General features: G+C 38.7%; 1 protein-coding gene across 9 annotated transcripts in view; it reads left to right on the top strand.

Moving 5' to 3' along the window:
• Positions 1–22,199, top strand: part of TFDP2 (transcription factor Dp-2 (E2F dimerization partner 2)) — a 201,895-nt gene that overhangs the window by 140,654 nt on the left and 39,042 nt on the right. For 5 of the 9 annotated variants that reach the window (XM_010858161.1, XM_010858164.1, XM_010858163.1 and 2 more), the window contains 3 exons: positions 11,034–11,137; positions 15,227–15,348; positions 18,332–18,379. In XM_010858161.1, coding sequence (XP_010856463.1) covers positions 11,034–11,137; positions 15,227–15,348; positions 18,332–18,379 — 274 coding nt within the window. Of the gene's footprint in view, positions 1–9,443; positions 9,763–10,402; positions 10,427–11,033; positions 11,138–14,111; positions 14,276–15,226; positions 15,349–18,331; positions 18,380–22,199 lie in introns of those variants that run through there. The other 4 variants (XM_010858168.1, XM_010858169.1, XM_010858170.1 and 1 more) reach the window with 3 other exon arrangements.

Genomic DNA, 22,199 nt, shown 5'->3' on the forward strand with positions numbered 1-22,199 from the left:
AGGTGGATGAATCAGGAACACATTACAATAATTCAAGATAGAAATGGTCACTTGGGTCAGAGTGGTAGCAGCAGAGTGCATGAGAAATGTTTGTATTCAAGATACATTTTATTTTGTTTCATTTATTTTTTAAACTGTGAGTTTATTGAAGGCTTGATATTATTAATTATTTGTTTGCCTGAGCTGGGTCTTCATTGCAGCATGACATGTGGGATCTTTAGTTACAGCTCTTAGTTGTGGCACGTGGGATCTAGTTCCCTGACCAGGGATTGAACCCAGGGCCCCTGCATTGGGAGTGCAGTTTCAGCTACTGGACCACCAAGGAAGTCCCACATTTATTTTATTTTTTGTAAATATTAAATCATTTTTATTGTGGGTATGGATACAGATGTATAGCGAAGAACTAAATGAAAATTCAAAATAAGGACCACCATCATAAATATAAACCAGCAATATTCTAACACAACCTCTTTGTACATAGATTGGGTTTTTTAATTACATTTTTTTGTACATTTTGTTACATTTTTCATTGTCCATCTGCTTTTTTGTTGGTATCTGTAGTTTTATAAGACACTGGCTATATTTCTCATGTTGAACAATACTTCCTTGAGCCTATCTTATACCCAATAATTTGTGCTTCCCAATCCCCGACCTCTATATTGTCTGTCCCCCCTAACTGGTAACCACAACTTGGTTCTCTAGTCAGAATACATTTTAAAGATAGGGCCAGTAGGATTTATTAATGGATTGTATGTAGGATATAAGAGAATGTCAATAGTGATCTCTTTTGGTCTATGAAGAGTTGAAGAATGGCGTTGACATTTACTGCGATGGAGAGAGAGATGGGAGGAGTATTCTGTGTGGGCTGGGGAACGGTCAGAGATTTGGAGTATAAAGAGTTCAGTTTCAAGTATGTTAAGTTTGAGGTAACAATTAATCATCAAAATGGAGATAGGCAAAAGGACAGTTGGATACATGAGTCTGACAGGAGCTGTCATACCATCTCGAGGACGAGTTGACAGAGGAGTCAGAGGACTAATACAAAGGGCTCTCGGTTGTTTCTAGAGGAGGATCCAGCAACCACGAATGAGGAGAAGCCAGTGGTTCGGAGGAGAACCAAGAGAGAATGGAGGTTTGGATGCCAAGTGGAGAGTGTTTGAGAGGAAGGTGTGATTTTGAAAGTATCAGATATGGCTGGTAGATTAAGGTTAAGTTGAAAACAGAATTGGCCATTGGATTTAGCAACATGGAGATGTTCTTGGTAAGAGCTAGTTCAGTGAAGTTGGGGAGCGGGCATGGGAGTGGGTTAAAGAAAACAGACTGGAGAAGTAGAGAGAGCAGATGTTGACAGATTTGGTGAGTTTTGTTGTGAAGGGCAACAGAAATGAATTGGTAGCTGGAGAGCTGTGTACATAGTTAAGGAAACTTAACTATGTTTTTGTGTTCTGTTTTTAAGATGAAAGAAAAAAATGTGTGTATATAGGCTGATAAGAGTGATACAGCAGAAGGGGATAGATTGTGATGATGCAAGAGGTTTTCCAAAGAGAGAGTAGCCGGAAGAATGTAGTTTAGACAAATCCATGAACTACCTGTTTAAAAAATAAATTTGTAAAGTAGGTAACAGGAGAGGACAAGCAAGAGGATTGTTTAATCTGTAATTAGCTTCTTAGCAATAAGTAAATAAATCGCATAGGGCACTTTTTTCCGATTTTACAAAATTAAGATGCAATTTACATGCAGTAGAATGAACCCTTTTTAGCCTAGAGTTCTACGAGTTTGATAAACGCATATATATACCACCACATTTTTAACTTTTCTTTACGGCTGTAGGTTTAGCTTGTCCTGTGAAGTTTGGACCCTGTACGTATAGGATGTTAACAATTTCTGATTTGAGATATTTATAAACCCATAAAATAAGCATATTTGTTCCTATAATAAGTTACTAATATGGTTCTTCTAGGAGGATGTGATAGGCTTGGATGGAGGTTTTCCCCAAAGTTAGTTCAAGGCCAAAAATTTTTCCCCCAGAAGATAAAATATTACTTGTACTGACATCATACATGCTTAGTCACTTCAGTCATGTCTGACTCTCTGCAACCCCATGGACTGTAGCCCACCAGGCTCCTCTGTCCATGGGGATTCTCTAGGCAAGAATACCGGAGTGGGTTGCCATGCCCGTCTCCAGGGGAATCTTCCTGACCCATGCCTCTTATATCTCCTGCATTGGCAGGAGGGTTCTTTACCACTAGCACCATCTGGGAAGTCCACTGACATCATAACAAGCCACAATTATTTGAATTTTTCATTTTAATTGGACATATTGAAGGTGATTAACTAGAACTAGAACTGTGCCCTGCACCTGCCCCCCACCCCCACCCCCACCCCCACCCCCCAGCCCAAGTGAAAGAACTCTTTGGTGTCTGGACAATTCTAATGAAAAACAGAATGATTCCAGTTATTCAAGAAATCAAGATAAAATTTGAGGCAAAATTTTGTGCCTCTGTCAAGATTTGGCATAAGTTTTAGCTCTTTTTCGAGCCCCTTTCCTAGGTGATTGATCTCATTTTAGTTAATTCGGGAAATTGCCAGGATCAAAATCCAGGCAGGTCTTTAAATTTTTGTTTTTAATAAATACATCATGTGCTAGACATTGGCTTCTGGACAGTGTCAGGACCCTGTTGCTAGGCAGCTGTGAATTAAGGCCAAGTACTTATGAAAAATTATTTAGACTTGGTTTGGTTTACTTCTAATGGAGCTGACATTTCAGAAGGCTGGATGTTTGTAACCTATTTAAATGTCTTTTTGAATCCAAAAAATTATATTTCTGCTGCTGAGCCTAGTTGATTTTATGAAAGTAAATTATGTCTAAACACATTTCTTTTATTTCTAGATACTACAATTGTGAAATCCCAGTAGAGTCTCTTTAACTGCTCCTTAGCAGTTAAAAGTTAAGTTAAAGTTAAGAGACAAATTTCATTTTTACCAATTATCAAACAGAGATTCTTCATTTATAGATCTTACCTTGTATGAACAGTGCTGGCTGACAAGTGCATACATGTTCAGAAAACTTAATAAAGTATAAAACAAAGGAAAACATTTTTCCCTACTACTCACCCAGAGGTAACCTCTATTAAGTTTGTTATCTTGCCAGACTCTTTCTGCATCTGTAAACTTACATGTATATGTAGGTTTTTTTTTTTTTTTTCAATTGAAGGATAATTGCTTTACAGAATTTTGTATTCTGTCAAACCTCACCATGAATCAACCATACATGGATTGATGGATGTATACATACATCCCCTTCCCTTTGAAGCTCCCTCCCATCTCCCTCCCCATCCTACCCCTCTAGGTTGATTCAGAGCCCCTGATTTGGGTTTCCTGAGACATACAGCAAATTCCTGTTGGCTATCCAATTTACATATGATAATGTAAGTTTCCGTGTTTCTCTTTCCATACATCTCACCCTCTCCTCCCCTCTCCCCATGTCCATAAGTCTGTTTTCTGTGTCTGTTTCTCCATTGCTGCCCTGTAAATAAATTCTTCAGTACCATTTTTCTAGATTCCGTATATATGCATTAGACTATGATATTTATCTTTCTCTTTCTGACTTACTTCACTCTGTATAATAGACTCTAAGTTCACCCACCTCATCAGAACTGACTCAAATGTGTTCCTTTTTATGGCTGAGTAATATTCTATTGTGTATACGTACCACTAATTCTTTATCCATTCATCTGTCGATGGACATCTAGGTTGCTTCCATGTTCTAGCTATTGTAAATAGTGCTGCAGTGAACAATGAGATACATGTGTCTTTTTCAATTTTGGTTTCCTCAGGGTATATGCCTAGGCGTGGATTGCTAGGTCATATGGTGGTTTTAGTCCTAGTTTCCTAAGGAATCTCCGTACCATCTTCCGTAGTGGCTGTATCCATTTACATTCCCACCAACAGTGCAAGAGCATTCCTTTTTCTCCACATCCTCTCCAGCATTTATTGTTTGTAGACTTTTTGATGATGGCATATGGCTGGTATGAGGTAATAATATCTCATTGGAGTTTTGATTTGCATTTCTCTAATAATGAGTGATGTTGAGCATCTTTTCATGTGTTTGTTAGCCATCTGTATGTCTTCTTTGGAGAAATGTCTGTTTAGGTCTTTTCCCCATTTTTGGATTGGGTTGTTTGTTTTTCTGGTGTTGCATTGTATGATCTACTTGTATATTTTGGAAATTTATCCTTTGTCCATTGTTTCATTTGCTATTGTTTTGTCCCATTCTGAGGGTTGTCTTTTCACTTTGCTTATAGTTTCCTTTGCTGTGCAAAAGCTTTTAGGTTTAATCAGATCCCACTTGTTTACTTCTGTTTTTATTTCCGTTACTCTAGGAGGTAGATTGTGGAGGATCTTGCTTTGATTTATGTCATCAAGTGTTCTGCCTATGTTTTCCTCTAAGAGTTTTGTAGTTTCTGGTCTTACATTTAGGTGTTTACTCCATTTTGAGTTTATTGGCTCAGAGGGTAAAGTGTCTGGCTTACAATCTGGGAGACCTGGGTTCAGTCCCTGGGTTGGGAAGATCCTTTGGAGAAGGAAATGGCAACCCTCTCCAGTACTCTTGCCTGGAAAATCCCATGGACAGAGGAGCGTTGTGGGCTACAGTCCACTGGGTCGCAAAAGTTGGACACGACTGAGCGACTTCATTCATTTCATGGTGTTAGGAAGTGTTCTAATTTGATTCTTTTGCATGTAACTGTCCAGTTTTCCCAGCACCATTTATTGAAGAGGCTGTTTTTGCCCCATTGTATATTCTTGCCTCCTTTGTCAAAAATAAGGTTACCCATAGGTGCATAGGTTTATTTCTGGGCTTTCTATCTTATTCTATTGGTCTATATTTCTGTTTTTATACCAGTTATCATACCATCTTGATGACTGTAGCTTTGTAGTATAATCTGAAGTCAGAAAGTGTGATTCCTCCAGCTCCATTCTTCTTTCTCAAGACTGCTTTGGCTATTTGGGGTCTTTTGTGTTTCCATATGAATTGTGAAAATTTTTTTTTAGTTCTGTGAAAAATGCCATTGGTAATTTGACAGGGATAGCATTGAATCCACAGATTGCTGATATATATATTATATATATATGTTGATATATATAATCCATAATTATTGATATATATGTTGTTGTTGTCATTTCTTAATTGGGGTTTGATTTGTAGATTTTTTTCTTGTGTTTCTTGACTGTATAAGTCCCTTTAACTTTTGTTTTAAAGCTGGTTTGGTGGTATTGAATTCTCTTAACTTTTACTTGTCTGAAAAGCTTTTGATTTCTCCATCAATTTTGAATGAGATCCTTGCCAGGTAGAGTAATCTTGGTTGTGGATTTTTCCCTTTCAGTACTTTAAATATATCCTGCCATTCCCTTCTGGCCTGCGGAGTTTCTGCTGAAAGATCAGCTGTTAAATGTATGGGGTTTCCCCTGTATGTTACTTTTTGCTTTTCCCTTGCTGCTTTTTAATATTCTTTCTTTGTGTTTAATCTTTGTTAGTTTGATTAGTATGTGTCTTGGCATGTTTCTCCTTGGGTTTATTCTGTATGGGACTCTTTGTACCTCTTGGACTTGATTGACTATTTCCTTTTCCATGTTGGGGAAATTTTCAACTATAATCTGAGCACATATAATCTCATACCCTTTCTTTTTCTCTCTTCTTCTGGGACCCCTATAATTCGAATGTTGTTGTGTTTGCTATTGTCCCAGAGGTCTCTGAGACTGTCCTCAGCTCTTTTCATTCGTTTTACTTTATTCTGCTCTTCAGAAGTTATTTCCACCATTTTATCTTCCATATCACTGGTTCGTTCTTCTGCTTCTGATATTCTGCTATTGATTCTTCCTATTTTTAATTTCAGTTAATTGTGTTGTTTGTATGTTTATTCTTTAATTCTTCTAGGTCTTTGTTAATTGATTTTTGCATTTTCTCCATTCTGCTTTCAAGGTTTTTTATTATCTGTACTATCATTATCCTGAATTCTTTTTCAGGTAGTTTGCCTATTTCCTCTTCATTTGTTTGGATTTCTGTGTTTCTAATTTGTTCCTTCATTTGTGCAGTATTTCTCTACCTTTTCATTATTATTTTTTTAACTTACTGTGTTTGAGGTCTCCTTTCCCTAGGCTTCAAGGTTGAATTCTTCCTTCCTTTTGTTTTCTGCCCCTCTAAGATTGGTGCAGTGGTTTGTGTAGGCTTCATATACGGTAAGATTTATGCTAAGTTTTGTTTGTTTGTTCTTCCTCTGATGGGCAGGGCTGAGTGAGGTGGTAATCCTGTCTGCGGATGCTCGGGTTTGCTGTTTTGTTTTGTTTGTTGTTTGGATGCACAGTGTGCTACTGGTGGTTGGGTGATACCAGGTCTTTTATTCAAGTGGTTTCCTTTGTAGGAGTTCTCACTATCTGATACTCCCTAGGGTTAGTTCTCTGGTAGTCTAGGATCTTAGAGTCAGTGCTCCCACTCCGAAGGCTCATGGCTTGATCTCTGGTTGGGAACGAAGATTCCACAAGTGGTTTGTTATGGCATTCAGTTCAGTCACTCAGTTGTGACTGACTCTTTGCGACCCCATGAAATGCAGCACGCCAGGCCTCCCTGTCCATCACCAACTCCTGGAGTCCACCCAAACCTATGTCCATTGAGTCGGTGATGCCATCCAACCATCTCATCCTCTGTTGTCCCCCTTTCCTCCTGCCCTCAATCTTTCCCAGCATCAGGGTCTTTTCCAGTGAGTCAGCCCTTTGCATCAGGTGGCCAAAGTATTGGAGTTTCAGCTTCAGCATCAGTCTTTCCAGTGAACACTCAGGACTGATCTCCTTTAGGATGGACTGGTTGGATCACCTTGCAGTCCAAGGGATTCTCAAGAGTCTTCTCCAACACCACAGTTCAAAAGCATGAATTCTTTCACTTAAATTTTCTAAATTCTGTAATCTGCCCTTTCTCCATTCATTTGAAATGCTACTTTTACCACATACAAAATTTCCACATATAAATGAAACAAATTTGGGACTTCAGTTTCTGTTTTGTCAGTTTTTTTGTCTGTATCTTAGCCAGTGTCACATGAATGCAATCCCTTTAGCTATCTAATAATTGTGAAATCTGGGGGTCTAAAGTTCCTCTCTTTCCCCATTATTCCTTCCCCCCCCCCCCAAAATTTCTCGGATGTTCTCTGTCTTTACTTTTCCAGATACTTTAGAATCAAATTTATTTGTTTCCTGCTAAATTCTTTGATATGAACTGGCATAACAGATCTGGCTTTAATGATATTTTTCTTTTTGTTTTCGACCTAAGTTTTATATTCTTAATTTTCCTTTACTGGTAAGTTTCAAATTGAGATCAATTTATTCCCTAACCTTCATCATCTTTTTTTTGATATGTTTCTTCTTCACTGTTATTTGCAAATTTTTGACTTTTGCTCCTCACACAGTGTATCAGAGATGATCTCATCTTAAACATTCAGCAGCCCTAAGACTATTAAAAAAAAGAAAAGTCATCTGAGAGTCAGACGATTTCAGGGCTGGATTCATCTTTATATGGATTTGTAATGTGTCCCCCTCCTGCCCAGGACTGAGTGCATGGCACATGTCTGTCAGTTACGGTTCTTCCGCCTAGAATCACAGATTAGTACTGCTCTCCAGTTAGGTGAATTCTTAAGCAGGTGAATAACCACATCTTTAGCAACAGATAAGATATGCATGTTACATGAAAGATCAGTTGAGCAGTTAGAGAGTAAGGACACTTTGATTATACCAATTGCTCAGTCATGTTTTAAAAACAATAAACAAAGGACCAGGTGTGTAAGTTTATTTCACCTGTTAAAAAGTAACAAAAGATACAGTTTAGGCTATATTACGGGAAGTATGCATCCAGATTAGGACAGGTAATAGCTCCAATCTGTACAAGTCAAACAGTTTTTATTGTTTCATGTACCTCTTTGATGCCAGGAACTAAACCAGACACTTGAATACACAACTGATAACACAGTCTCCTTTACAGTAGAATTTCAATAATAGATTTTCGAAAACCCAGAAGAGCATAGAGGCTAGAGACACAGAGAACAGAAGCTCTAGAGCCTGTGGGACCTTGTACAAATTATTTAACCTCACTCTGTCTTAATTTCTTCATGGGTAAAATGCAGTCAGTAAAAATACACTTCACACTTTTGTCCTAAGCAGTAATGAGATGATGTATATGTGGGAAGCCTCTAGAACACACTTTGGCACATAGTGATGGCTCAGAAAATAGTATGGAGTGCTGTTTTGAAATGCTGAAAGGTAGGAGTTGTCTCAGCAGAGAGGGACTTCCCACCAGAAGGAATTGTGTGCCCCAGAGTTGGAGTGGTTGACCCGGGGCCTTTCTGGAACTGCATGCAGGGAATTTAATCTGATAGGAGGTGTGTGTGGACCGAGTAGCTAAGCATGAAGCTTCCCAGGGAGGCCGAGATCTCCAGGCGGAAGCTTTTGTGCCACGTTAAGGAGCATGAAAGGCATTTAGAAAACGTTGTGGAACCTCGGAAATGCCTTAAATAGGGAGTGTCCACAGCAGTTTCATCAGTGGAAAGACTGGTTCTTTACAGATGCGCAGAGACGCTAGGAAAGCCATTTGAGGTAGGATATCCAGTTGGGGAAGTGGTGCTTAGCCCTGGCTGCACTTAGGAGCTGCCTGGAGAACTTGAGCAGTCTAATGCCCAGGTTGACTCCAATTATATCAGCAGCCTGGGGTTGAGACCCAGACACTGGCGGTTTTTTATTGCTTCCCAGATAATTCCATTGCACAGCCAGGGCTGTGAACCTCTATATTAGAGAAGTAACTGCAGTCAAATGAGATTTGATAAAGTTCCAAATTAAACAAGTGCCAGCAACATAAAGGAGCCAGGGTAAGGAGATAACAAGTAGGATGTGGTGGTTGGTTGAATGAAGAGGGGTTGATGGTTTCTGGTTTGGGTAGCTGGTGTGTGATGATCTATACCAAGAAGGAGAAGCAGATTTGGGTACTGGTCCTTGCTGAGTGGGCATGAGAAGGGTAAGGAATTCGATTTTTTTTAAGCTTTTTATTTTTGTATTGGAGTCCAGCCGATTAACAATGTTGTGATAGTTTCAGGTAGATGGGGGATTCAGCCATACATATACATTTATCTGCTCTCCCCCAAACTCCTCTCCCCTCCGGGCTGCCGCATAACACTGAGCAGAGTCCCATGCACTAAACAGGAGAACCTTGTTGGCTCTCCATTTTAAATATAGCAGTGTGTACATGTCCACATTCAACTCCCTAAGTATCCCTTCCCCCAGTCCTTCCCCCACCACCCCACCAACCTCTGCAACCTAAGTTTGTTCTCTAGCTCTGTGACTCTGGTTTGTAAATAAGTTCATTTGTATCGTTTCTTTTTAGATTCTGCATAGAAGAGATGTCATATGATTAAAGAATTTGATTTTGAAATGTAGAATTTGAGGGAAATGATATAAGAAACTGAGGGGAAGGAGCCAGTAATATACTTGAAAACTCAGAAGACAGAGGAAATAATTGATGCAAGAGTTCCCTGAGAAGACAGGAAGTACAGAGCAGACATGAAAGAAGTAATTGATATGAGAATCTTCCTCTCTGAGAGAAATAAGTAAAAACATTTGAGGGTGCAAGTAAGCTCACAGGCTGAGGGAGAGGAGCCGTAATTCAGCCTCATGGCCTGAGCTCCTTACTGCAGGAGATCTGCCGAGAACTAAGAGATGAGAGAGCAGGCATTCAGGAGTTGGGCAGGCTTTGTAGGAGCCAACAAAGGGCCATCTGAGGATGGTGTCTTTCCGGTCCTACTCTTAAATGTTGATTTTTCCCCAGAGTTTCAATATTGACCCTGTTTCACACACTTCCTATGTGATCTCCTTTGTTACATTGGATTCCACTGTTATCTTCTGAGACAAATATTGATAAACTGAAGTTTGTCCAGTAAAGTTAGGTATTAATAGTTGACACATTCATAAAATTATTGGTCGGCTTTTCATTTGGAGGGATAGCATTTTGCTACCTTAATTTGAAATTTAGTTTGTTGAGATCACTTGAAGACACTGTGAAGATCCTAGCAGTTTCTACCATCAGTCATTTGGTAGCATTATATTTGTTTTTCCAGTATAACAGAAATTTCAAAAAGTGGCTAACTCAACCTTTTGAAACCATGTTAACTTTTAATATTAAAATTTTGTTTTATAGTATAAAAATTTTTAATAGATATTTATTTTATACTTCATCTCCTTGTTGTGTTCTGTCATTTATAATCAAGATCTAACTGGAATTCTCAACTGTGGTATAAACTATGATTTACTTTAAGTGTTAGTCACTCAGTTGTGCCTGACTCTTTGCAACCCCATGGACTGCAGCCCACCAGGCTTCTCTGTCCATGAGATTTTCCAGGCAAGGATACTGGAGTGGGTTGCCATTTCTTTCTCAAGGGGATCTTCCCAACCCAGGGATCGAACCCAGGTCTCCTGCACTGCAGGCAGATTCTTTACCGACTGAGCTACAAGGGAAGCCCCATGATTTACATTATGTACTCTTAAATATTTTTTCCTTTAAAAAACCAACTTAAGGTTTAGTGGTTATCAGATAGACTGAACTATATATTTTGCAGATTTATTTTGCTAATTATCCTCACTACAACAAAGCAATAGTGTGACTTTCCTATATGCCTTCTTGTTCATAACTTTATAAATTACTTAAGCCCACAAATGTGGGCTTCTCAGCTGGCTCAGTGGTAAAGAATCCACCTGCCAGTGCAGGAGACACAGATGTAGTCTCTGGGTTGGGAAGCTCCCTTGGAGAAGGAAATGACAATCCACTCCAGTACTGCCTGAAAAATCCCATAGACAGATATGCAACCTGGTGGGCTCCAGTCCATGGGGTAGCAAAAGAGTGAGAAACGACTTAGCAACTAAACAGCAATAAAGCACAGATGTGTAGACTGATAGAAGGTGACCTTGACGTTGCAGAACGTTAACCTAGTGCTCTAATATCATTTCAGGTAACGTTTCATTCGTTGCATTTCCAGTTTCCAGCACCAACTCACCAACAAAGATTTTACCAAAAACCTTAGGACCAATAAATGTGAATGTTGGACCCCAAATGGTAAGAAAATCATCATATTTTAGGATTTGAAACTTTGCTTAGTTTATCCTAATTTAAAGGAAAGTTGTACTGAAGATGCTTGGTGAAATACTCCTGTGAATACCTTATCTCTTAATTTTTAAAGTTTTATTTTTAGCTGAATGTAACTGGTTAGTCTTAAGAAAAAGACACTGTGTTTGTCAATGTTTAATTTTCATGTATTTTTGAATTTGGATTCTGAATGTGTTAAATTAAGTTTTTTGCCCCTCTGTGAGGCTTCTCTTGTTTTCAGTTGTTTGAGCCAATTGATTTGAAATCTGTTATGTCTTATGTTCCTCTCCTTTTTCTTTTAAAATAACCTTTACTGCACTAAAGTGTATACTTTCATATAAACTGATTATGACCCAACAGTTAATCTGTATCTGGAGTTACTGATTTGAAAAACTCTTTGATGAAAGGACATTTAGGAAGAAACAACTCACCAATTCATTTCAATCTTTAGCAGTAGAAATAGTGAATTTAAATGGAAAATATTTAACCATTTCTCTGAAGGTATTCCATTAATTATGCTAGAGATTAAAGTAGGTAGTGCTTTTAAGACAGCCTTATTTATAAACAGTCACATGCAGCTAATGTATTAATAAAAACTATACCTAATTTAAATGGCCTCACCCACCATTAGCAAAAGTACATAAACATTTGAACAATAACTCTTCCTTGTCAGTGCTTACATCTTCTTATCTCTAGAGCCATAAGAATAAATTTTGTTCATAATATATGGTACTATAGGCTATGCTAAATGCACAATTACTTAGATAAAAATCTCTTTTAACATACTGAATGGCTTCGGAAAGTCTTTGAAATCTTAAAGACATACTAGACATGGCATTTTTCTTGATCTCTTGAGGACTGTTAATCATCTGCAGAATCCAAGCTAAAGATGTTGCCCAGTTCTGTAACTATGTGAAGAATGTCATCTAGCCCCAAGCTCATACAAACTGTAGCTCAGGTGAGGAGCCACAGTTCTGAGTAGTTCAGGGTATATTTTCAGACATCTGCTAAGCATTCGGCCCTCCCCAGCCACCGCAGTGGGTGCAAATGCGATGACACACCTGCCTTGAAAGCCGATATTTTGAAAGGTGATTCTATAATCATCAGAATTAAACAAGCATATGTGACCTTTCATGAATTTGTCCCTTACAGTACTCCTGTGTTTTGAAAGACTGTTTCCTCTTGGTATTCCAGTGATGCTGCTAAGGCTCAAATTTGAATTCCTCTTTGGGAAACGTGATTTTCCTTCCCACTGTCAATTGGAACTAAAAGTACATATAAGCCTTTACACACTTCAGGTTTGACAGTGATATGTACTCGTGTATATGAGATACTCGATTACTGCAGACCTCAGAATCAGTGATGCAAAGGTCAGAAGCAATGGAGATTTGGGGCTCTCCTTAAGAGCCAGCCCAAGACCAGTCTCCCTGATTCTCAGGTACTTTTTGCAGTTCTGGGTCCCCAGGCAGGAATCAGAGTTTTCTATTTTAATTTCCTAGTTTATTGTAATTTGATTTCCTAATATATTGTAGAATCCCAGTAAGAACCACTTCTCTCTCTTCTTGTTTGTCTCTTTTGTATGTTTTCCCCTAATTTTCAGTCTCTTATCCATGATTTTTAAAACAGTTTTGTTAGAAAATTCTTAAGTAAAGCCTCACCCATTTGCCTCATACTTGCTCTTAAAATTTTTACATATCTCTTTGGAAACTGGATGTTCATGGTAGAGAGAAATTTCAAAAGTTCTCAAGAAAAAAAGTTATTTTCTGTGTTTATAGAAACTAGTTTAGAAGTAACCATGGCTTGGCATTCTAACTGTCTTCTTAAAGGTACCTGGTTTTATATATATGCACACACACATATATTTATATAAGATAATCTCATGCTTATTTTAACATGGTTAAAAACTGCATGTCTCTTACAATGACAATGAAAATTTTGTGAAATAATGAAACCCTTAAATAGAACACTTTGTATTTAAATAGATTCCTTAGAGTTTATAGTTACAGATTTTTCTTTTCAGAACATACATGCTCTCTTGGCATTTCGTACTGTAGATGGCAGCAGTACATAAGATATCTTGATTGAAGGTAGAAAATTTTCAGACTGAGGTTCAGTTGCTGTATGACTTTCATAGGCTAAGTATAGATGTTCATTTCCCTTATCAGATCAACTGAATATTATTTTAATTTGGGGCTTCAAAATTAAGGTTCAGTTTTATAAAGCATGTGTGACTTATCACCTGTATGAACTAATTTTCCTGTTCATTGGTTGGTCAAGTTCTGTTGATTTCTGTGTGGTTCTGTTTAAGGTTCACTGTCACTGTTCTGGTTTAAGAACTCACTACATCTCACAAGAACTTCTAATATATAGATCCAATACAAGTGTAGCATCCTTCCAGTTTCTTTGTTGGTGAAATGTTTGTTTAAAGGCTTGCCAAGAGGAAGGAACAGAGCGTTGCTAATCACTCTCAGGTCAGGAAAGAACAGCAGCTAACCGCCTGCCACTGAGGAAGGAGAAATGAACTGGAACGCAACAACTTAGTCCAAAGTCATTCTCAGTAAAGATAACCAGCTTTTCTCTGTCCTATTTCCCTTCCTCCTTTGTTCTTCTTCTTCTTCTTTTTTTTTGTTTTTTCCTACAAAGCCCTTAAAATTGGGTAGAACTGAGCCTGTAGAGTCCTAAAGAAAAAAACTCCATAGTTTTTTTCAGACTGCACGAGTAATGCAGTCTGCTTCAGGGTAAGTTGGAATACTTAGAATTGCTTTGTGGAGACTTCTATTCTAGGAATACAGTAGACCAGGGGCTGATCAAATACTTAGACTCTATTTCTCAAGCACTCATTCAGGTCAGCATAATAGAGAACAGAATGTATGATGCAGTGATTGCTGAGAACTACACCCTTTATATTGTATTTTCTTACTGGATTTTATATAATCCTTTCTAGCATATCGATGAAGAAAGAAGCTACTTTTTTTCATCATTTTAAAAGCTGGGTCTTCTGTCTCAGTTCAGTAAATGTTTACTGATTCTTTCCTATGAGTGTCTCCTAGCACTGTGGTAGGCCCTGCAAACACCCTGTACCTTTAAGGATCCTGCATTGAGATGGAGGTGAGGAGTATGGTGGTATGGAAAATGTGGAAGGCTTGTCTAGTGTCCCTTTGTTCTCATGAGGCAGATTTCTGAATGCCTTGTTTAATAATCCTTGGCATATTGTGAGGATCAGAATTCCCCGGCTGTCTGTCGGTATTTGTTGTGTTTTGTTTGACTATAGAATTAATTTATTAAAATAGTTTCCTAATCATTCGTATGTAGTAACATCTCCCCAGCCCCACTAATACTCCCATTCCCTGGAGCATGCCTTTATTTTATTTACTGTTTTGTGTGTGTGTGTGAAAATAGGGTTTTAGTAAAGTCCTTAATCTTAGTTCTATTCATTCCCTTTCTGGAATCCGTCCATAAAAAATAGAAATTAAAGCCAAGATAATTTTACAAAAAGGTTTATCACAGCATTATTTATAATAATGAATATTTGTAAAAATCTAACAATAAGGTTAATTAATCCACATGACAGAATGTTTTATGGTTTTTAAAATGTGTTTGAATAATATTTAATGATATGAGGAAATGCTCTTAAAAAAACAGATAAAACTGCATCTGTATAAGAATGCAAATCGTATAATGTCTTTGCATATGTTTTGGACTGTGAAAATCTAATTTGCTGTTATCCCAGTTCTAGTTAATCAAGTTCAACTAAAATTAGTTTTCATAATTCTAAAGAAAGGTTTTCATTTTTCTGATTTTTAAAATGTTGTCAGTCGCCAGCTTAATCCTTCCCAGTTGCTATTCACTTGCTGAAATCCACGGTGTACTTGGTATCAGTGTTGATGCTTGTGCTTCAGGATCTTAGAATATACAAGTGGGTCAAAGGGATTGCTTATATTCTAGATGATTGATATTAAGTACATTGTAGATAATAAGGTTTCCTCCTTATAAACTTATTTTCTGCCTGTAGGCTTGCCTTAGCAACTAAGAATAGTTTTCCTTGTTTTGACTTTACAGATTATAAGCACACCACAGAGACTAACCAGTTCAGGAAGTGTTCTGATTGGGAGTCCATACACCCCTGCTCCAGCAATGGTTACTCAGACACACATAGCAGAAGCTGCTGGCTGGGTCCCAGGGTAAGAGTGGTACTGCAAGTTACCATTTTTAAAAGCTTTTTTTTAAAGTTCTGATCTTTTTTGCTCACTGTCTTACCTTCTGTTCTTGTTTTATGGCTTTAAAAACTAGTATGTTTCCTTTAAGATTACCTGTTTATTTCATGTCCTAGTTACAAAATGGGCGTCTAGGATATAGCCTCTGGATCTTGGTTCCCTGACTAGGGATTGAACCCTTGTCCTCTGCAGTGGAAGCGTAGAGTCTTAACCACTGGACCACTCCCTGGAACAACCATTTTAAACAGAAAAATAAAATAATAACTTGTAACTGAAACATCTTTCTTCAGTGCTGAAAGAAGACTGCTTTTTATGATTTGACTTTTAGCCACTTTGGAGATGTAAAAACTGCATTTTATATTGTTTTAACACACATAAGAAAGGAGTTATGTATATGTGTGTGTGTGCTTAGAATTTCCTCTTGAAACTAGCATTTTTGTTTCATTTAAAACCAGAAAAAGAAGGGAAAAAAAGAGACCAAAATATATTAAAACTTTCATTGAGTTTTATCTTGGTTCTTTTAAAACGCTGGGCAGTTAAATCAGTGTCCCTGCTTCGTTACTCATTTGCCACTTTTAATATCGGATCTCTGCGTGTTCCATCTTTACCTTAAAATAACCTTATTCAACCTTTTTCCCCTCCTTATCATTTTAGCATCTCATCCCTCCATAAAAGGAAATAGTAAAATAAGTGACTGAAAATTTTATTTTGTCCCTTTAGAGATTATTTCCAACATGGCAAACCACACTGGTGGTTCTGTCATTGACTTACAGTTGTGAGTTCTAATAAGCAAACAGTAAATCTTGGTTCAGTAAGAATCTCCTTGCTTCAAGGATATTAAAGAAATGAATGAAATAACAGTCCTGGCAGAGTGCTTTAAGTTACACACACACACACTAGAGGCAAAAGAGTTTTGTGTGTGTGTATGTGCTGCTGCTGCTGCTGCTAAGTCGCTTCAGTCGTGTCCGACTCTGCGTGACCCCATAGACGGCAGCCCACCAGGCTCCCTGGGATTCTCCAGGCAAGAACACTGGAGTGGGTTGCCATTTCCTTCTCCAATGCATGAAAGTGAAAAGTGAAAGTGAAGTCGCTCAATCATGTCCGACTCTTAGCGACCCCATGGACTGCAGCCTACCAGGCGCCTCTGTCCATGGGATTTTCCAGGCAAGAGTACTGGAGTGGGGTGTCATTGCCTTCTCCAGTATGTACTTAGTCATGTCCAACTCTTTGTGACCCTGTGGACTGTAGCCTGCCATGCTCTTCTGTCCATGGAATTCTCCAGGCAAGAATACAGGAGTGGGTTGCCATTTACTTCTCCAGGGGCTATTCCATACCCATTGCATCTCTGCATTGGCAGGCAGATTCTTTACCCCTGGCACCACTTGAGACATCGCTTCATATGTATACATAACGTCTTTTCCATTATCAAGTAAGATGAAGTGACGGAATCACCTGTAATTCCATGGCCTTTCAGTTCAGTTCAGCCACTCAGTCGTATCCAACTCTTTGCGACCCCATGGACTGCAGCACACTGCAGCTTCCTTGTCCGTCACCAACTCCTGAAGCTTGCTCAAACTCATGTTCATTGAGTCAGTGATGCCATCTAGCCATCTCATCTTCTGTCGTCCCTTTCTCCTCCTGCCTTCAGTCTTTACCAGCATCAGGGTTTTTTCCAGTGAGTCAGTTCTTTGCATCAGGTGGTCTAAGTATTGGAGTTTCAGCTTCAGCATCAGTCCTTCCAATGAATATTCAGGACTGATTTCCTTCAGAATTGACCGATTTGATCTCCGTGTAGTCCAAGGGACTCTCAAGAGTCTTGCAACACCATAGTTCAAAAGCATCAATTCCTCAGCACTCAGCTTTCCTTATAGTCCAACTTTCACATCTCTACATAACTGCTGGAAAAACCATAGCTTTGACTAGATGGACCTTGGTTGGCAAAGTATTGTCTGTGCTGTCTAGGTTGGTCATAACTTTCTCCCAGGGAGCAAGCATCTTTGAATTTCATGGCTGCAATCACCATCTGCAGTGATTTTGGAGCCCAAGAAAAGAAAGTCCATCACTGTTTACATTGCTTCCCCATCTATTTTCCATGAAGTGATGGGCTCACATGCCATGATCTTCGTTTTTTGAATGTTGAGTTTTAAGCCAGCCTTTTCACTCTCCTCTTTGACTTTCATCAAGAGACTCTTTATTCCATCCTTAACAATAGCATGTTAAGTCCATAATATCATGTTAAGTCCATAATAATATCAATACTATGACCTTCATTCAGTCCTTAACAATATCCTCATATAGATCTGCAAGTTAGGTTGGAGTTTTTCGTACCCTCGGAAGGTAATTTAATGAGAGCCAAGTCTCTGCCAGTAGTGCTGGTCTGCTTTGGAGATGAGCAGGGTTTGGTGTTTTCAGTAACTGGCTGTGCTTTATACTGCATGTAGTGTGATTGTCTGATGTTTTTAAGAACCAGTCTTCCAGAGTGAATAAAACTTTCCTGTGCCTTCTCGTTCATTGTTGTTGTTTCATTGGTAGACACACAAGTCGTGTCTGACTCTTTGTGACTCCGTATACTGTGGCCCACCAGGCTCCTCTCTCCGTGGAATTCTCCAGGCAAGAATACTGGAGTGGGTTGCCATTTCCTTCTCCAGGGGAATCTTCTTCACCCAGGGATCGAACCTGTGTCTCCTGCAGGAAAGCTCTTCTCATGTATAAATTAGCAGTATTTCTTCGTAGAGATTGGTTAAACTCATTTCAAACCTATGACTCTTGTGATTTCTTGGGTCCAGTGACAAAATTCAAGTTCTGATTTTATGTACATATCTTTTGTAATCGTTAGTTTTTTGTTTGGATATATATTCAGTGTGGAATTAGATAAGTTAAAATAAATTATTCATGAAGTAAAGTTCCTTATGCATTTTCATGGGCTTTTTTTTTTTTTTTTTCTTTTCAGTGATAGAAAACGGGCTAGAGAATTTATAGACTCTGATTTTTCAGAAAGGTGAGTAAAAGTTTTAAGTAATTTGTTCAAGCGATTCTACTGCATAGAGAGGGGTTTAGCACCCAGACTCTTTAAGTAATGAGATGTTTTTCTTCATATAACTTTAAGTTCGTTAAGTTTCAACTGTTATTTCATTCCACATTGAGTATTCTGCTTCACTCATCATTGCATAAGTGTATTATGTTTATGTAGTTTTAAAAGATACTCTTCTGTGGGTGGATTGGCTCTTGGCAGTGTGCCATTTAGCACACTCCCTCCTTTGGGGAGATGAACTGTTCTGCTAAAGTGACTATTCTTGATTACCTCAAAATATACAAAGTTTAAAAACAAGTTTTATTGAACACATTTAAAGATAATAGTAAATCCTCTTTTTTTTTTAACCTTCCAGTTCTATTGAGATATAATTAACATACAGCCCTGTATAAGTTTAAGGTAATACAGCACAATAATTCAATTTGTTAATACATACATCATGAAGCAGTTATCACAGTAAGTTTAGTGAACCATCTCATATAGATATAAAAGAAATAAGTAAACATTTTTCTTGTGACAAGAACTCTTAGGATTTACTCTCTTAGCAACTTTCACATATAACATACAGGGCTTCCCAGGTGGCGCAGTTGGTAAAGAAGCCACCTGCCAGTGCAGGAGACACACCACGTGAGGGTTTGATCCCTGGGTCGGGAAGATCCCCTGGAGGAGGAAATGGCACCCCACTCCAGTACTTTTGCCTGGAAAATCCCATGGATTGAAGAACCTGGTGGGCTGCAGTCCATGGGATCACTAAGAGTTGGACACGACTGAGTGCACACGCACGCACACACATCTGAAACACAGCAGTGCTAATTTACCATGTCGTACATTACGTCTCCTTTCTTAAATAATACAAGTGTAGTGTAATCTTTCCTTAGACTGTTAGGACAGTGATTCTCAGTTCTAGGTGTGCAGCAGGATCACCTATGGCCTGTTGAATAAACTATAATTGCTTACTAAATCAGAAACTCCAGTATTGAAAACTTATCTCTTTAGGATCAGTATTTGAACTCAGTATTTCACCCAAGTCACTATACTAAGTATCATATTAATGTCACATTATACTAAAATAAAATATAATCTCAGAGGCTGTTTAGATAAAACCTTGCCAGCAACACTTTCTAGATTGATTCTGAGGTTTTTTTTTTTTTGATTCTGAGTTTTTTTAATTGCTTTTTTTCAACGATGTTTTAGTCTCCTTTCTCCTGTTGGGTCATCTGCTTTCTTTTTTTTTTGTTTTTTGTTTTTAAATGATTTTATTTATGGTTGTGCACGGTCTTCATGCTGCGTGGGCTTTTCTCTAGCTGTGGCTCCTCTTGTTGCGGAGCATGGGCTCTGGTGCCCACAGACCTCAGTTCTGCGGCTCCTGGGCTCGAGAGCCCCGGCCCAGTGGCTGTGATGCATGGGCTCAGCTGCTCTGCCACGTGTGGTCTTCCCAGACCAGGAGTGGAACTCGCGTCCCCTGCTTTGGCAGGGGGGCAATTCTTTACCACTGAGCTGCCAGGAAAGCCCTCAGGCATATTTTAGACTAGTTTTCCACGCTCCTATCTGGTGAGAGAGGCCTGGGAGCCAGGAGTCCTCAGCCACAGTGCTGGCTCTGCCATCAAAAGCTCTGGGGCCTCTAGCAAGCGCCTGCCCCTCCCTCAGTCGTGTCTGACTCTTTGCCCACCAGGTTCCTCTGTCCATGGGATTTCCCAGGCAAGATTACTGGAGTGGGTTGCCATTTCCTTCTCCAAGGGTCATCTGCTTTCAACACAGCTTTCTGTCTTCCAGTTTGTAGTTGCTACCTCAGATTTGCTGCACACTGAGAAACTACTTGGCCAGGTGTTTTAGAATCCCATCTAAAATGAAAGTGAACGGGCCCCGAAGTGAAGCCTTGAGGGTGTATTTAAAAATGTTTGTTTTTTTCCATGACACTTGCTCTGCTTTAGTTCCTTGCTGACCTTTGTTGTTGTTCTCAGATCTTAACTGTTTTGAACAGATAAAATCATATCTGAGAAGCTGCTGTATTACGTAGAATTATATGGTGAAATGGTCTTTTCTCTCTAATGGGAATTCATATTTCCAGCTCATACTGTTTCTTCTTCATGTTTATCCTGGGAAAGGGCAGCAGTACAACTTTTTAACCGTGTATTTGGCAGTGTTTAAGGCCTTAAAATGGAACTATTCACTTGTTATGATTGACATCACCTGAGTATGCAAATAATACAGAAAAGCAAGATTCTTTTTATTCTTCATAAGAGAGAAAACTCTAGAGATAGCATATGGAAGTGCCAGGTTAGGTTTGCTGGTCTAGCCATTGACTTGACTTTGCTTTTCTGCATTGCTTCATTGGCCTTTTTTCCTGGTGCTTTCTATTACTCTCCTTTTATTCTTTAATATAACTTTTCTGTATTGAATCCCAACCCCCTCCCTAACCAAACCACCAAAATGACTACATGTGGTTTTCTTCTTGTGTTATTGTTCTTACACATGTTCTTTTCCTCCAGATTAATGTGTTTTTCTGTAATGCTGTAAAAAGTCTTGGGTTCCCTTTTCCCCAGTGCTAAGGTTGAAAAAGCCAGCTCTCAACCACAAACTAATCTTCTTCATTTCTTCATTGTCTCTATAGTGATTTAATATCTCTATAGTGATTAAATATAGTAAGTATTTTTGTTAGTGTTCCTTGGGGACATAGATTCATATATATAATACACATGCATACTCCCACATAGATACATACTATATAAGGTTTCTATCCTCATCTTACTACTTGACAGTAGAACTTGAAGTATGTTTTACACAGCTGTTTGTTGAGTTCCTTTGCAAGACCAAGTCACTTTCTTAAGAAATCTTGTTAGTGGGTAAAGGATCCGTTGAGGGATTCTCGTTAGTTTTTTCTTTGTGTTCTGATCCACTGAACTTCTTTGCAAAGAGCTTGGGGAAATTGCTTTGAAAGCCCCCTTTCTGGTCTCGCCTGGAATTTTGATCCTGAAAGATGTTTGTTCCCTTTTATCTTTCTTCCTTTGGACAGTCTGCTGGTGTCTTGCAAATACATCTCTTCCAAATGGGAAGTGTCCTGTGTGAGAGTTCCCTGGGGGGAAGAAAGGTCCTGGGTGTTTGACAGGCAGCAGCAATATCCTCCACATATTTACTTTATTCCTGTTTTAAAGGAATAGGATTTATTATAGTGGTGTTTTTCCTCTTCCTTTGTGCTCATGTACTCTTAATATATATATTTTTTATTCTGTTGGAATATAGTTAAAACTTTTATTTATAATAAACTAATATAATTTAAACTCAGTCGTGTCCGACTCTTTGCGACCCCATGGACTGTAGCCTACAAGGCTCCTCTCTCCATGGAATTTTCCAGGCAAGAGTACTGGAGTGGGTTGCCATTTCCTTCTCCAAATTTAAACTATAATAAGCTAATAATAAAAATCAATATAATTAATATCTGTACTGCTTTGACGATGTTTATGAAGTTGTCTATTTATTCAACAAGTGTTTTGAATATCTGCTAAGTGTTGGTAAGTTCTAGGCATGGATGAGAATAATAAGCAAGATAGATAAGTCCCTGCCCTTGAAGAGCTAATATTTGGGGAGGAGGTGCAATAAAGAAGATAACTAGATTGTGATGGGTGGTATGCAAAGAACTAAGAAGGATGATTTGTAGATAATTGGAAGGATGGTGGCTACCTTAGAAAGGCCTCTCTAAGGGGTGATGTTTGAATACAAGGAAGACAGGCTAGTTCCTTGAGGAGCTTGGGATTCTAGGCACAGGGAATGGCAAATGCAGAGCTCCTAA

Source organism: Bison bison, unplaced genomic scaffold (assembly GCF_000754665.1).
Source record: "Bison bison bison isolate TAMUID 2011002044 unplaced genomic scaffold, Bison_UMD1.0 scf7180017864384, whole genome shotgun sequence".
In the NCBI taxonomy this organism is placed as follows: Eukaryota; Metazoa; Chordata; class Mammalia; order Artiodactyla; family Bovidae; genus Bison; species Bison bison.